Source organism: Girardinichthys multiradiatus, chromosome 5 (genome assembly GCF_021462225.1).
Source record: "Girardinichthys multiradiatus isolate DD_20200921_A chromosome 5, DD_fGirMul_XY1, whole genome shotgun sequence".
In the NCBI taxonomy this organism is placed as follows: Eukaryota; Metazoa; Chordata; class Actinopteri; order Cyprinodontiformes; family Goodeidae; genus Girardinichthys; species Girardinichthys multiradiatus.
In genome coordinates, this window is record NC_061798.1 from 39,997,832 (window position 1) to 40,014,693 (window position 16,862).

The 16,862-nt window shown below is 39.6% G+C and overlaps 1 protein-coding gene across 4 annotated transcripts in view; it reads right to left on the minus strand.

Moving 5' to 3' along the window:
* Window positions 1–11,190, minus strand: part of mad1l1 (mitotic arrest deficient 1 like 1) — a 120,224-nt gene extending 109,034 nt beyond the window's left edge. For 3 of the 4 annotated variants that reach the window (XM_047364621.1, XM_047364624.1, XM_047364623.1), the window contains exons 1-9: window positions 11,066–11,190; window positions 6,713–6,880; window positions 6,099–6,239; window positions 5,785–5,964; window positions 5,277–5,401; window positions 5,101–5,185; window positions 2,546–2,676; window positions 1,957–2,071; window positions 865–926 (exon numbers count right to left, since the gene is read on the minus strand). In XM_047364621.1, the coding sequence (XP_047220577.1) occupies window positions 865–926; window positions 1,957–2,071; window positions 2,546–2,676; window positions 5,101–5,185; window positions 5,277–5,401; window positions 5,785–5,964; window positions 6,099–6,239; window positions 6,713–6,853 (980 nt within the window). In that variant the 5' untranslated portion in view covers window positions 6,854–6,880; window positions 11,066–11,190. The remainder of the gene's footprint in view (window positions 1–864; window positions 927–1,956; window positions 2,072–2,545; window positions 2,677–5,100; window positions 5,186–5,276; window positions 5,402–5,784; window positions 5,965–6,098; window positions 6,240–6,712; window positions 6,881–11,065) is intronic. The other variant, XM_047364622.1, reaches the window with a different exon arrangement.
* Window positions 11,191–16,862: the final 5,672 nt, after the last annotated feature.

Sequence of the window (16,862 nt, forward strand, 5' to 3'; positions counted from 1 at the left end):
ATTAACATTTATTACCAAATAAACACATACAAAAGTATCAAAACTGGTACCATTGAGTACCGGTATCGATTCCCAGGTACAGGGTATCGGCACCATATCGGTTCAAATGTGAAAGGTACCCATCCCTATTTATTTATGATAAAGAGGTTTCACCAACAAGGGGAAAAGGAAATGCCTCTGAACACAACGTGCTGAGCAACAAGTCTTAATGTGCGGTCTAACCATTTCAAACCTTCCCCATATTAGATACACTACTGAGGTTGGCCTGGCCGGGGCAAAGCCAGCTGCAAAAACACATGGGAGACCAGATGTTTCTGCCAGAACAAATGAAACACGAGATCTCCAATTTGACTGGTGCCCAGGGTAGAAAGCTTTCACTACGTTTTGTGCTTTGTCATGTGCTGGCACTTTCCATTTTTCTTTTCGCCCAAAAAGAATGTGTATCACCTGTTTTTACACACCTGCCCATGGACAAATGGTATGAAACAAAATGGATATATTGTGTGGGTATGGATGTGTTCCACCTTGTCCAGAATGAATCCCAAGGAAAATGGTTTATCTGTAAAAATGTGTGCATGCATGTATGTGATTGCACAGGTCTTCAGTGCATGCAACCAGTTAGAACCGCTTCATTGCTCACATGGAAACCTCCGTCTGTTCTCTTATTAACAAGTTGGTCAAACGTATGAAAGACAAACAAAATAGCATTACACTGATGGAATGAATCCCTGATGATGAGGCAGGTTTATTAAGAATGACTAAAGCTCCACCTACTGGTCTTTGTTTGTATTTCAATACAAACACTTTGATCATACAAAAATAAAAAAGGCAATTTCGCTCATTGACAATTATACAATGACTGACCTTATGTTGAGTCCTGTAGATTGCCCAATATTTTCCCAGGCCTGGAGCTTCTCAGCAAGCTTCTACAAGTGATCAAACATATCATGCAGTACAATTAAAGCCTAGCTGTTGTCAGATCAAAGACCAACAACAATATATATATATACAAAAATATAAACCCCATCTTAATGAATTTCTGTTGGGTTAACTGTTTAAATTGTGAATAAACCAGAAGATAACACATCAATTTACTTTATCAGTAAAACCCATCTGCTGTACTTCTGACTCTACGGTTTATTGTCATCATTATGTGCTGTGGAATATTAACTGTCCTACAGTTCAGGAAACACTGCAGTGAATCATTTAAACACTACGTTTCATTTGCATGTGTTAAGGTTACAAATTAGTTTTTCTTGAAAACATCCATTGAACTTACCATTTTTTTCTGATAAACTTCATAACTTTCAGAAATGTACTGTATAAATAACACTTTTCAATTAATGTTTTGACTCATAAATCTTACGTTCATTAGTATTCAGTAGTAGTTTCATCTTCCATGACAAAAAGCAATCCACATTAATCGCGAATAGCTGCTTGCAGTTATCCCTGTTGGTTGTGCACTTTTTGTCCTGCATTTTCTTCTTCCACCCAACTTCCCATTAATATGCTTGGATACAGCAGCCTGTTTCACCTTTTGTGGCTTACCCTCCTTAAGAAGGGACTGGACAGCCATCAAGTCAGCAGTCCTTCCCAGAACTGCGTAGGCCATACAAATACAATATTTCTGAATAAAAAAACAACGTATTTGTCTTATGCAATTTTCTAATTTTGGGTTTTGAAGTCATAATTATCAAATATAACTTAACACAATCTATATACTATGTGTATTTCAATTCTTAAATTGAAATACTGAAACAAATTTACTTTTAAATTATATTCCAATTTATTGAGGTGCACCTGTATAGTTAAAATCCTATGGCCTTCATGTATCATCTGTGCAGACTCTCACTCATCTAGGACTGAAGCACTTAATGTTTATGTATGTTACACCCCCAGTATTCACATAATTTTTTGTAGCCAACTGTGACCACAGACACAAATTAGACAGTTTACCTCTTTCTCCAGTTCTACATTGACCAGCTCTTCTCTGTTTTTCTCCATTCTCTCCAGCTTTCTCCTCAGTCCTTCCACCTCTTCTTTCAACAGGCTGCAATTCTCTCTATTCTCCCTGTTTGGAAGAGAGTCACAAACTCAAAACTCCTCATCAAAATGTGTTGATTTATTATTTGTCAATTTTTCAGGGTACTGTGGTGACTTAACATGATATAGATGATAGCAAATATATGTAAATAATAATGAGCCATGATTGCCAGGGTTGACATTACTTTTCTGCTCATGTTGCCTTGATGCACATCTTGACAAAAACCCAATTTATCCTTAAGGGCTGGCAAAACAAAGCAACTCAACACAGAATTTACTGTATCTCTGCATTTAGTTGTACAGGTAGTCGCTAATGTAAAGCATCATGTTAACAACGGCTTCCTCTGTTCAGGCACACACTACAGGATGCAGAATGTGGGGGCATAATCCCTAAGCAAATGGTGAAAAGTTTAGATAACTGCAAGAAACTATGAGTCGAGTCTCCTGATATATACAGCACTGGGAAAGAAACAAAGGGGCACAAATAAGAGAGAAAAATGACCTGAGAAAGGCATTGTCTTCCCTGAGACGCTTAAGCTCCTTTTCTAAATCTGGAACTCTTGCCACCTCGGACTTAACACTCTTCACAATGGCGATATCTTGTTCCTGCAGGGCGAGACGTCTCTCCAGCTCCTGCAAATTCAGACAGAAAGTCATCAGTCAAAACAAAGCTAAACTACTCTATGGACCACGCTGTAATGGCAAATGCTTATGCATGAAGACATATTTTAAAAGTAAAACTAACGACACAGTTTGTGAGACTTTTATCTATTCTGAAAACTAAGAAACAAACTGCAAAAAGGGTGATTAAAATCAATTGGCAATTACTGTTCACATCTTCTTATCCTCTACATTATAAGTACTACATAAAAATCACCATGTTAATCACAAATATATTGCTTTTACTGACATAATTTAACCAACAGAAGTATTATGCTCATTTTAGGATTGTTGTGAAAAGGGTCCCTAAATGTGTAAAAGCTCTCATACATTCCAAAGCATTAGTACCGCTTAAACCTTTAAACATTTGTCATCTTACAACCGCAAACCTTAGTGGCTTCTACTGGGATTTTATGTAATAGACCAACAAAAAGTAGCACAATACAGGTCCTTCTCAAAATATTAGCATATTGTGATAAAGTTCATTATTTTCCATAATGTCATGATGAAAATGTAACATTCATATATTTTAGATTCATTGCACACTAACTGAAATATTTCAGGTCTTTTATTGTCTTAATACGGATAATTTTGGCATACAGCTCATGAAAACCCAAAATTCCTATCTCACAAAATTAGCATATCATTAAAAGGGTCTCTAAACGAGCTATGAACCTAATCATCTGAATCAACGAGTTAACTCTAAACACCTGCAAAAGATTCCTGAGGCCTTTAAAACTCCCAGCCTGGTTCATCACTCAAAACCCCAATCATGGGTAAGACTGCCGACCTGACTGCTGTCCAGAAGGTCACTATTGACACCCTCAAGCAAGAGGGTAAGACACAGAAAGAAATTTCTGAACGAATAGGCTGTTCCCAGAGTGCTGTATCAAGGCACCTCAGTGGGAAGTCTGTGGGAAGGAAAAAGTGTGGCAGAAAACGCTGCACAACGAGAAGAGGTGACCGGACCCTGAGGAAGATTGTGGAGAAGGGCCGATTCCAGACCTTGGGGGACCTGCGGAAGCAGTGGACTGAGTCTGGAGTAGAAACATCCAGAGCCACCGTGCACAGGCGTGTGCAGGAAATGGGCTACAGGTGCCGCATTCCCCAGGTCAAGCCACTTTTGAACCAGAAACAGCGGCAGAAGCGCCTGACCTGGGCTACAGAGAAGCAGCACTGGACTGTTGCTCAGTGGTCCAAAGTACTTTTTTCGGATGAAAGCAAATTCTGCATGTCATTCAGAAATCAAGGTGCCAGAGTCTGGAGGAAGACTGGGGAGAAGGAAATGCCAAAATGCCAGAAGTCCAGTGTCAAGTACCCACAGTCAGTGATGGTCTGGGGTGCCGTGTCAGCTGCTGGTGTTGGTCCACTGTGTTTTATCAAGGGCAGGGTCAATGCAGCTAGCTATCAGGAGATTTTGGAGCACTTCATGCTTCCATCTGCTGAAAAGCTTTATGGAGATGAAGATTTAATTTTTCAGCACAACCTGGTACCTGCTCACAGTGCCAAAACCACTGGTAAATGGTTTACTGACCATGGTATCACTGTGCTCAATTGGCCTGCCAACTCTCCTGACCTGAACCCCATAGAGAATCTGTGGGATATTGTGAAGAGAACGTTGAGAGACTCAAGACCCAACACTCTGGATGAGCTAAAGGCCGCTATCGAAGCATCCTGGGCCTCCATAAGACCTCAGCAGTGCCACAGGCTGATTGCCTCCATGCCACGCCGCATTGAAACAGTCATTTCTGCAAAAGGATTCCCGACCAAGTATTGAGTGCATAACTGTACATGATTATTTGAAGGTTGATGTTTTTTGTATTAAAAACACTTTTCTTTTATTGGTCGGATGAAATATGCTAATTTTGTGAGATAGGAATTTTGGGTTTTCATGAGCTGTATGCCAAAATCATCCGTATTAAGACAATAAAAGACCTGAAATATTTCAGTTAGTGTGCAATGAATCTAAAATATATGAATGTTAAATTTTCATCATGACATTATGGAAAATAATGAACTTTATCACAATATGCTAATATTTTGAGAAGGACCTGTATTTGTAAAAGGAGGGGCAACAATAGTTGGTTTTCTATATTAGATTTAATATATTTTTGTATTTATCCCTTAGTCCAACAAGATGCCTTTAGAAGTCAATTAATCTCTATAATAGGGTTCATCTGTGAGTAATTTCATCTCAATATATACAGTATATACAGCTGACCTCTGAACAACTCAGAGGTTTGTTGCTGCAAAGGGTGCTTCTACAAAGTATTAACTCATGAGGTAAACAAATACAAGCACCATTTTTCTCAATTTTATTTGGCAAGGATTTCGTGAACCATATATTGTGAAGTAAATAAGCCAAAACTATGTAAACTGCATATAACTGCAACATACCTTAATCTTGATTATGTGCTCTGAACAAGAAGATTGTGCCGCTTGGAGACTTTGGCAAAGTTGCGTAGCTTCTTGATACTTTCTGCTTAAAAGAAAAACAGAATTGTGTGTGATTAGCATTTGTCTTCAGTGTAGAGGAGCAGGATATCTATGAGCATGAAACAGTATCTCTGCACCTGCGCTGTAAGTCCAGCTGTTCTTGTAGCTCCTGGTTTTCCAGAGTTTGGGCAGAAATTGTTGAGTCTTGGTTTTGAATCTTCTGCATCAAGTCTCTAATCTCATCTTTCAAAGAACTGATGGTCTGGATATGAATGAACAAGGTGGGCAATTAGAAGATAAGAAAGACAGCTAAATTAGCCTGTGTGTGTGTGTGTGTGTGTGTGTGTGTGTTCTTGTACTTGTTGCTGAGTGAGAACCATTTTTTGTATTTTTATCGCAAAATGAGGACATTTTTCTGGTCCTCACTTTTTTCAAATTCCGTTCTTGGGACAGGGGTTAGGTTTAAGACTAGGGTATGAATTGAGTTAGTGTTAGTGTTAGGGTTAGGTATTAACTGGTTAGGGTTAGGGTGAGTGTTAGGCACTAAAAATCAAGGAAAATGAATGGAAGTCAATGAAAGTAACCAAAAAGTCCTCATAAAGATAGTAAAACACGGATGTGTGTGTGTGTGTGTGTGTGTGTAACCTGGTTAGCTGTAGTTAGTTTAGTTTCTCGCTCATCCAGCTTCTTGTTCAGACCCTCCAGGTTCTTGCGGACAGCACGGTTTGCCTCCATCTGCTCTGAGAATTTTTTTGTTGCTTCTTTCTCCCTCTCCTCCAACTTTTTTATTTGCCCCAAACGTTCTTGGTTGCGGCTTACTTCATGCTGCAATAATAGAAAAATAAAAACGCAGTATCCATGATGACAGGGTTGGAAGGCAAAAATAAATTTTGGAGTACTTAAATAGAGGTAAATTGTGTCTTAAAGAGTAAATATAGGCACTAAAATTGTTTTGGTACCTCAAAATCTCGAGCACTGTCAGAAGCTGCCTTCTCCAGTTCAAAACGAGCTCGTTTGTGACTCAGCTCCATCTGTTTCTTCTCCTGGTCCAGCTGCAGGTAGCGGTGCTGAGAGTGAACCTTCTCTGCTGCTTCCAAAAACTAAAAAGGAGATCAAACTAGTCAGTGTAGTGGCTAAAAGGTGGTTTTGATTGACTTAGAAGATACACTACTGGATAAAGGTCTTAGAACCACTTTCTCATTTAATGGTTTTCATTATGTTTATGACTATTTACACTGAAGTTATCAAAACTGTGAATGAACACATATGGAATTATGAAGCAAACAAAAAAAATTGTAAAATAATTTAAAATATATTTTATATTACTTAAAAGTAGCCGCAGTTTGGTGTGATGACTGAAATATTCTTTGGAAAACCATTTCAGGTGACCACCCATGAAGGTCAGGGAGAAAATGCTAAGGGTGTATAATGCCATGTGTGTTTACTCACAGTATTGATGCCTTTGGTGAGAATCTACAATGTAAATAGTCATGAAAATACAGACACCCATTAAGTGAGAAAGTGTTTCTAAAACCTTTGACCGGTAGTGAATATGGAAATTATTTCTTTGTACCTCCATGCTCCGTTTGTAGTGAGACTGCAGGCTCCCGCAAGCTGACTGCTCAGATGGGCGCTGTGGATGTTCAGGGCGACTGATGAAGGTATTAAAGGACTTCAAGGTTGCTAAGATAGTGGTGTCATCTTCTAGATCCATCTTAAGGGTCCCAGGTGGTGTTTTGCACTAATTAGAGGCAAGAAGTATGAGTAAGACCACAGAAATAGAATCATCATAACACTGCATTTATCAGTGAAACAAAAACACTTGTGTCTAACTTGAAATACAATCTTAAAGTGATTATTGAAAATTATCATCACAATTATTTGGTTAATATCAAAAGAAAGATTATTTTCTACTATTTTTAACAAATTGCATTTATTGGACATAATGAAAAGGTTTTTAGCATACTTGCAGAGCAAAATGTTGCCATTTTTTTATTGGCAATCGTGTTTTGGGCATTGTAAGGTTTTTGTTAATGTTTGGACCTGAAAATAAAAAATCCAAGCACAAATTCAATTAACTCTTCTGCCCTTGTAAAGGTACATAGCTGTTATCTTAAACGGTAGATCTATCCACAAAATGCATGGTGTTCACAGTTTTGATTGATAAATTAAATTCAGACATTTTCATGCACCAACTAATCAGCCATCAACCTGATTCTCAATCAGGGAATTTGACTAATAATCTGATTTTTTCCCTATTCAGGAAGTCCAAAGCAAAGACTCCCATTATCTTCAGTCCATAAATGCATTTATCAAAAGCATGTACTCTGATGCGCCGTTTTGGAGTTTCATGAATATCAGATAATTGTTAGGGACATATGCTTAGATGCATAAACAGGTTTAGACTAACAATTCCTTTATTTTCTGTTGGATTTCAAAACTACAGCCTCTGTTAAAGTGATATAATTGCACTTAAACAAAAATTAACCTTGTTTTACTCAATAAACAAAAGATAACCCGTGTTTTCCAGCTACAGATAATGTGACAACAATCTACCTCAATTGTTAGTGTTACCCTTGAAATATGTTTGGCCCATTCCTCACTTTCAGTTGCAAGATGATTGGGGTTTTATTGCATATGTCATATTAAGTGATGCCACAGCATCTCAATGAGCTCAAGGTCCGGGCTTTGACTGGACCCACGACTGTCCATCATCTGAGACTCAATAGAATTCATGTTGATTCAAAGTATCCCCAAACCATGACACTTCCACCTCCATGATTTGTAGCTGGAGGAGTTTTATTGAGCATGCACTGTGGCGGTTCGCAGCCGAGTGTGAAGCGGCTGGAATGAGTATCAGCTCCTCCATGTCAGAGGCCATGGTTCTCAACCGGAAAAGGGTGGCTTGTCCTCTTCAGGTTGGAGGGGAGTTCCTGCCTCAAGTGGAGGAGTTTAAGTATCTCAGGGTCTTGTTCACGAGTGAGGAAAGAATGGAGCAGGAGATCGACAGACGGATCGGTGCGGCTGCCACAGTAATGGGGGCGCTGTGCCGGTCCGTTGTGGTGAAGAGAGAGCTGAGCCGAAAAGCGAAGCTCTCGATTTACCGGTCGGTCTACGTTCCTATCCTCACCTATGGCTATGAACTTTGGGTCATGACCGAAAGAACGAGATCCCGGATACAAGCGGCTGAAATGAGCTTCCTCCGTAGGGTGGCCGGGCACTCCCTTAGAGATAGGGTGAGGAGCTCGGCCATCCGGGAGGGGCTCGGAGTAGAGCCGCTGCTCCTCCACATCGAGAGGAGCCAGTTGAGGTGGCTCGGGTATCTATACCGGATGCCTCCTGGACGCCTTCCTCGGGAGGTGTTCCAGGCACGTCCCACCGGGAGGAGGCCCAGGGGACGGTCCAGGACACGCTGGAGGGACTATGTCTCTCAGCTGGCCTGGGAACGCCTTGGGCTCCCCCCGGAGGAGCTGGAGGAGGTGTCTGGGGAGAGGGACTTCTGGGCGTCTCTGCTGCCCCCACGACCCGGTCCCGGATAAGCGGAAGACGACGAGTACGAGTACGAGGAGTTTTATTGAGTTTAATTTAATGCAATGCTGTATTTAGTTTATGCCTAAACATTTCCTCTGTTTTGGTGTCCAAATAATTCTTGGATTTTTTTCACATGACTATGTATCCAAAATAACATTCTGGTTTCACTGCTTTGCTTGGTACATTCCATTATTGGACGTTTTTACATAATAACTAATGATAAATACATGTAGAAGCAGCAGTACTGTCTATAGCTAATTTAAACACTTTTGTACACAGAAGCAAGAAATTGTTGTGGGATAAAAAATAGATAGGTAATAGGTAGTATGGCTTGGCGGCTTTAGAATAATAATGAATATTAACAGTTTTTAAGAACTCAAATGAAGCTAACAACTCTGACCTCTTAAATGTGACTTCAACAAATAAGGAAAGATCTTGTAAATAGAGGTATTTCAGCACCACATGCAGTGGGTTGGAAAGTATGGGAGCAAATCGTTACCATATTTCAAATGAAAAAACATTTTCAGAAATGCCTTTTCATTTTAAGAATGTGGCTGCATTATTTGACCCATAAATAAAATTAGTAATCAATCATCCTATTTGCATTTTCTTCTTCATGACTGCACATTTTATGCCATAATCAAAAAGAAAACAAAGCAGACATTGCTTTTTCGTTTTCGTGGTCTGCCCGCAAAGTACTGCCCAGAACTCGAAAACAAAAAAGCATTCCGAGTGGCGGGCGCAGAGGAGTGACGTCAGCAGCCACTCTTCCTCAGCTCCCTGCTGACCGAGCTACCCATCTTGTCTTTGGTAGGGGGCGCTGTGCACGTCTGCATTGCATTACATGGCAAACGTGCTGAGAAATTGATTGAATTGCAGCAGGGCCGAGCTCAATTTGTGGCAGTGGCAGGCAGAACTGGTAGTTCCGCCACAGCCTGCCACCGAAGCTGCCACCGGAGCTGCCACAGTCTGCTGCAGGGTGGCAGGGGATTCCGCGAGGATGCCAGAAGGGGCCAGACCGGCCGTAAAAGCTTGCCAATGCGGTTGCCGCTGTTTTTGTGGAATCTGATGCTGATTATCGGCAAATGGGTTGTCATTGTTGTTATAGCCTGTTACCTTTACATAATGATTTCATTATTGATTATTATTTAATAAACAGCTTTAGACCCATAACATAAGGTGATTGTATTTACTTGACATGGAAAATTAATAGCACTATGTGTGACGTGTTCAAAGGATGACAAAGATTTAGTGCACAAACAGCCGGTTTATTATAGAGCACGAGCGGCTATTCTGAATTGTCACTCAGAAAATTATAAATAAATGCTTAAAAACACGCTGGATGTCCCAGGCCATAAGGCTGCCACCGGAACTACCAGTTCTGCCTGCCACTGCCACAAATTGAGCTCGGCCCTGCTGCAATTCAAGCAATTTCTCGTTACGTTTGCAATGTAATGCAATGCAGACGTGCACAGCGCCCCCTACCGAACAAGATGGGTAGCTCGGTCAGCAGGGAGCTGAGGAAGAGCAGCTGCTGACGTCACTCTGCTGCGCCCGCCGCTCGGAAGGCTTTTTCGTTTTCGAGTTCTGGGCAGTACTTTGCGGGCAGACCACGAAAACAAAAAAGCAATGTCTGCTTTGTTTTCTTTTTGATTATGGCATAAAATGTGCAGTCATGAAGAAGAAAATGCAAATAGGATGATTGATTACTAATTTTATTTATGGGTCAAATAATGCAGCCACATTCTTAAAATGAAAAAGCATTTCTGGAAATACTTTTTCATTTTCAATTTTTACATTTCAAATTGAATTTTGGTATCTATTTGCTGGGGTACATTTGGAAAAATAAATCTCAAATGTCTTTTTCATTTTAATTAAGTGAAAGAATGAGCAGTCTTGAAGAAGAAAATTAAAATGCAAATAGGATTATTGATTACTAATTTCATTTATGAGTCAAACAATGCAGCCACGTTCTTAAAATGAAAAGGCATTTCTGAAAATGCTTTTTCATTTGAAATATGGTAACGATTTGCTTCCATAGAAAAGTACAAAGTTATGACGTCAAAATACAAAGTAAACGGAAACTGCAATACGTATTCAAGCACGATTCGTTGATGTGCATAAAAACAGTCATGCTCAAGAGAAGTGCCATTAGCTAATTTCTTTAACTCGAACAATGTAAGAACACATTTTAACAGCTAACACGTAGCTACGTTCTTAGATTCATAAGTTATTCTGTTTTAGCTGCGTTACCTTGCTAAAATAGTTGTTTTTGTTAATGGACGACAACACGTTAAACATGACTTGCAGTTTAAACTGACTACTGGCTATCCACACCATGCTAGAGAACTCATGTAAAAACAAAGCCTATCGTCTGGAGGCTACAGCACGTTACCTTAAGACTGCTGTTTGTAAACAAGAGCAGGTTCGCTGTAGAAAACTTATCTCTCCTTCCAGCTAGCTACGTTAGCTGCCGTCTTGCACCGCTCAGAAATCCCTCCAGTTCGACTCGAATGAGAAGCGTGTAATATCGCGATACTTTAAACTGTTTATTATTTTAACTTTCGTCGCTATACTATTTTGTCTTCACTTCACAAAATAGACAGCCTATAAACAAATGTATAACAAAAATAAATAAAAATAAAAAAAAACTCATTGCTATAGTTAGTTTTTTTCTGGTTTTATTTTTACGACACATTTTACATACTGAAAGTAATGTCAATAGCAATACCTTTCAAAATGTCTTTAGAACGCGTGACTATAAAAAATAAATATTCCAACAAAATAAATTGCAGGAAAATACTGAAAACGATTTAGCTTTATTTACTTATTTATTTTTGCATTAACCAAGCAAGACAGATATGCATGTAATTGCGTATGTTGCCCGTTAGAGGGCAGCATAGGTATATTTATCATATATCAGTTTTTATACGTTTAGGTAAAGTCAAAGAGTAATAAACGTTCATTTGAACTCGTCAGAGGTTCCAAAGGTTTCAAATCATGTTTTATTAAGTCGCTACAAGCTGCTAACAATAACAAACAACATAATAAACACAGTTTGCTTTTTCCACACTTTAAAATTTTATTTATACCCACTTACAAGCCAATTTATTCGGTACACCTGTTCATTTGCTTATTTACACAAATAGCACCTCAGCAAATCACATGGCATTTCATCATTTTTCAGTGTCAAATTATGCCTATTGGCTAGGACTCCCTTGAAAAAGAAGTTCTTAATCTGAGTGGGACGTTCCTGGTTAAATAATAAATAAAAATATGCTAATTCACCCTCTTACTTTAAAATGTATACAGGAAAAAAATACTTAGCCTTGTCTTCACTTTTTAATGGATACTAGAAATAATCGTGACCTTCCAAAACATCTTAGTTGTCATGAAAACATAACACAGGGTCTGCCAAAAATATCTAGCATATTAACACCTGGTCAAAAGTAATTAATCCCAAAGGGTTTTTGAATCATTTCACAAACTTTTAAAATAAATTCATGTCTGAAAATATACCAGGAGAACATAAAATAATAGATAGAGGTGCCAGAAAGGGTGGGTTTTGTTTTTAGTCTTTTTGTAAAAGAGTGTGAATCCATCTGAAAAGGTCAAGCAGAAGACATTTCATCCAGAGTAAAAAATAGCTGAGTTTTTATTGGTCAGCATCTCTTTTTCTCCCATCTTTTCTCCCCCAAGAGAATTCTGTCTAACTGTGTCCACTCCCACATCTTGTTCCTTACCCTCAGGCCTAACATACCCCACACTCACTCTCTGTTTTTGCATGCCACAGCCCCCGTGCCACCACCACCTCTTTCTTCTCGATGTGGTGTCATCTCTGAAAGATAAGATAAATACCTGTAAATATGTATTCAGATGTTGACATATGCACATGAAGTTGTATATTGGTACTCTTCTTTGATATTTGTCAAAAGCTTCTACAGTCCGTTTTACATTTTAAGGATATACACTTATCAGGATGCAAACTGTTGGGACCCCAACCATGGGTTACAACATAGATGAACATGGACTCTGAACTGTACAACGAAGGCCAGTATGAACCTTTCGACACCTTTCAGTGTCACACTAACTTAGGCCTTACCCAGCCCAGGAAGAGGAGTCATATCTGATTCCCCATGCCCATGACGTCACTCTTTGAACCAAAATGTTGTGTTCCAACATGGCCCCCCTTTCTACACGGGTCTCAGATAAGAACTGGAGAGCCACAATGCACGAAGGTCTCCTTGCAGGCAAAAGGACATATCTCTTTAACTTGGAGCCAAAAGTGACTACGATCACGCTGATCGTATCCAATAAGGCTAAGTAATGATTTGCTGTTTGAGTACCCAGCATTTATTTATTCATAAAAAGGAGGTAAAGGTTTTGTTTTTTTTGTGTTGAGAAAACTCAGCTAAGTGCTAGCAGACTAGCTGCTCAGCTAATGATTTGCTCTGTGTTGTGTGTTTAAATTAACACACAACTTTATTTAAAGGGTGGTTTTTAAACACAGATTGGCCATAACACGTCGTCAACACTTATGCATTTTAATCCTTTTATTAATGTTATTTTAAAGGGACATTTGGAGTGGTAGCAAGCTATAGGTTTTGTTGGAGAAAACCTCTTATTTCTCCTGATGGATCTTTTAATCTGGAAGCAAGACTGGTAGTTACCAAAAGAATCACAGGAGAATAATATATAAGCAATCAAACTGTGTTGGATCAGAAAAGAGTATATTAATTCCTGGATGCATACAAATGACCTTTTTCGCTCCACTCCATGCATTATCTGAGCCATAAAGGATGCGTAGGCAAAGGGGACTGTTGTTTAATACAATGCAAAGAAACTAGGGTGGGGGTAGCCAGAATATAAGGAGGTTTCTGTCTTCCCCCTCTGGCAACAATAGCAACTTCCTTATCAGGTGACAAATCCTTCTCTGGGAGATCTCACAGGTGAGTGTGATGACTTCTCTGCTGAGGTCTCCAGTTCATCATGTTGAAGAAAAGTAATGTGCAAATGTGTAGACGTCTTCCCTGTATGTACCTAGGTGTCTCTCACCGTGGTGTGTGTGCGGTGACCTTATGATTCTAACTTCCAGGCAAGGCGGTGGGAGCTTCCGTAGATGAGATGTGTAAATCCCATTGCATTTTGTTCCTTATATAATCTTCATTGTTCCTCCTAGAAAGAAAATGTTTCACGCCCAGAATGTAATTGCCTTTACTTTGATGATTATAGTGTAATGCAATGACGCTGCAATGGAAATTTAGAAAGTGCCTTTGTCCTATAAGCTGAATTTCTCTGTATGCAAATATGTGTCAGGGCTCAGAAACAAAGGGCCTTGCAGACAGCTCTGTTTTAGTTATGCAGATGTTTCTGAGACTGTGAAATACATTATAAAGGGAACATTTCGAGCAGCAAATCTCCCTATTTGGTAAGTAAATTTTTTCTTCAACAACGTACAACTCTCTTCTTATACAAACTTAATTTTTTTTTCTCTACAGTTTCCTGTTAGCTCCAGCCGCTACAGGCTGAGGTAACTCGCCGCCATCTTAAGAGCCTGTAGCCTTCGTTGTCACCAAGTTGAGGATCATTTATCCAGAAAGGTTTGTAGTTTCCATTATAGGAACATAATATTTCACTAAATATAATTTTACTAAATGTGATAAGAATTATCACACTCTCGCCCATAGACTGCTGGAGATAGGCACCAGCTCCCCCGCGACCCACTATGGAATAAGCGGTAGAAAATGACTGACTAACTGATAAGAATTACTTTTCCAGGAAGGTTGTTGGTTTTCTTCAAAGTAATATTTTCTTGAATATTATTAGGGTTCTAAGCCTGCGGGTGCGTTTGTTATATACTGGTCCTTCTCAAAATATTAGCATATTGTGATAAAGTTCATTATTTTCCATAATATCATGATGAAAATTTAACATTCATATATTTTAGATTCATTGCACACTAACTGAAATATTTCAAGTCTTTTATTGTCTTAATACGGATGATTTTGGCATACAGCTCATGAAAACCCAAAATTCCTATCTCACAAAATTATCATATTTCATCCGACCAATAAAAGAAAAGTGTTTTTAATACAAAAAACGTCAACCTTCAAATAATCATGTACAGTTATGCACTCAATACTTGGTCGGGAATCCTTTTGCAGAAATGACTGCTTCAATGCGGCGTGGCATGGAGGCAATCAGCCTGTGGCACTGCTGAGGTCTTATGGAGGCCCAGGATGCTTCGATAGCGGCCTTTAGCTCATCCAGAGTGTTGGGTCTTGAGTCTCTCAATGTTCTCTTCACAATATCCCACAGATTCTCTATGGGGTTCAGGTCAGGAGAGTTGGCAGGCCAATTGAGCACAGTGATACCATGGTCAGTAAACCATTTACCAGTGGTTTTGGCACTGTGAGCAGGTGCCAGGTCGTGCTGAAAAATGAAATCTTCATCTCCATAAAGCTTTTCAGCAGATGGAAGCATGAAGTGCTCCAAAATCTCCTGATAGCTAGCTGCATTGACCCTGCCCTTGATAAAACACAGTGGACCAACACCAGCAGCTGACACGGCACCCCAGACCATCACTGACTGTGGGTACTTGACACTGGACTTCTGGCATTTTGGCATTTCCTTCTCCCCAGTCTTCCTCCAGACTCTGGCACCTTGATTTCCGAATGACATGCAGAATTTGCTTTCATCCGAAAAAAGTACTTTGGACCACTGAGCAACAGTCCAGTGCTGCTTCTCTGTAGCCCAGGTCAGGCGCTTCTGCCGCTGTTTCTGGCTCAAAAGTGGTTTGACCTGGGGAATGCGGCACCTGTAGCCCATTTCCTGCACACGCCTGTGCACGGTGGCTCTGGATGTTTCTACTCCAGACTCAGTCCACTGCTTCCGCAGGTCCCCCAAGGTCTGGAATCGGCCCTTCTCCACAATCTTCCTCAGGGTCCGGTCACCTCTTCTCGCTGTGCAGCGTTTTCTGCCACACTTTTTCCTTCCCACAGACTTCCCACTGAGGTGCCTTGATACAGCACTCTGGGAACAGCCTATTCGTTCAGAAATTTCTTTCTGTGTCTTACCCTCTTGCTTGAGGGTGTCAATAGTGGCCTTCTGGACAGCAGTCAGGTCGGCAGTCTTACCCATGATTGGGGTTTTGAGTGATGAACCAGGTTGGGAGTTTTAAAGGCCTCAGGAATCTTTTGCAAGTGTTTAGAGTTAACTCGTTGATTCAGATGATTAGGTTCATAGCTCGTTTAGAGACCCTTTTAATGATATGCTAATCTTGTGAGATAGGAATTTTGGGTTTTCATGAGCTGTATGCCAAAATCATCCGTATTAAGACAATAAAAGACCTGAAATATTTCAGTTAGTGTGCAATGAATCTAAAATATATGAATGTTAAATTTTCATCATGACATTAAGGAAAATAATTAACTTTATCACAATATGCTAATATTTTGAGAAGGACCTGTATTTGTTTTGAAGCAAAAAAAAAAAAAAGTTTTTTTTGGCCCAACTTGAAAATAGATTAAGATGTACAAATAATTTTCATACCAGTAGTGCATAGGGTCAAACTGTAGGTATGTACTCATTTTCAGAGGGATCCAAGTCTAGGGGGCGCTATAAGCAAGATAAATTTATATCGCCAAAATGGCCAAATGGATTTTTATAAAATTTGGTACATTTCTTCAGGATACCACTTAGAGAATATGTTATCAATATGGTAATGATTGGGCAAAGTGGGCGAGGCTTAGGTGCGAAAATGTACCTCCAACCCTACACTTATAAAGAAATTCCCCAAAAATCACTCGTGGTACCTAGAGAGCCCAAACCTTCAGGATATGTTCTGTGCATAATCCTGAAAAGTACCTATTCTGGCTAAAGCTCTATCTTAAAGCGTGTCACTACTGTTTACAATGTGTGATAATAAAGCTAGCAGTTGTATCTCCAGTTCTGTTGGGCCAAATGCCGTGGAATTTTGCACACTACTTAAGTAGACAATGCCTATAATCCCCAATAAACATTGTTCAATTTGGACTCCTCACTTGTGTACAATTAATTCATAAAGATATATGCTAATCAATAATGGCGAATTTTGATGAACTCATTAAAGTGTGGTGGCTGAAGAAAATCAGGCCTATTCTACATATAAACGAGGTTGTTGGTGAATATTTTGAGATTTTTCTAACAAAGTC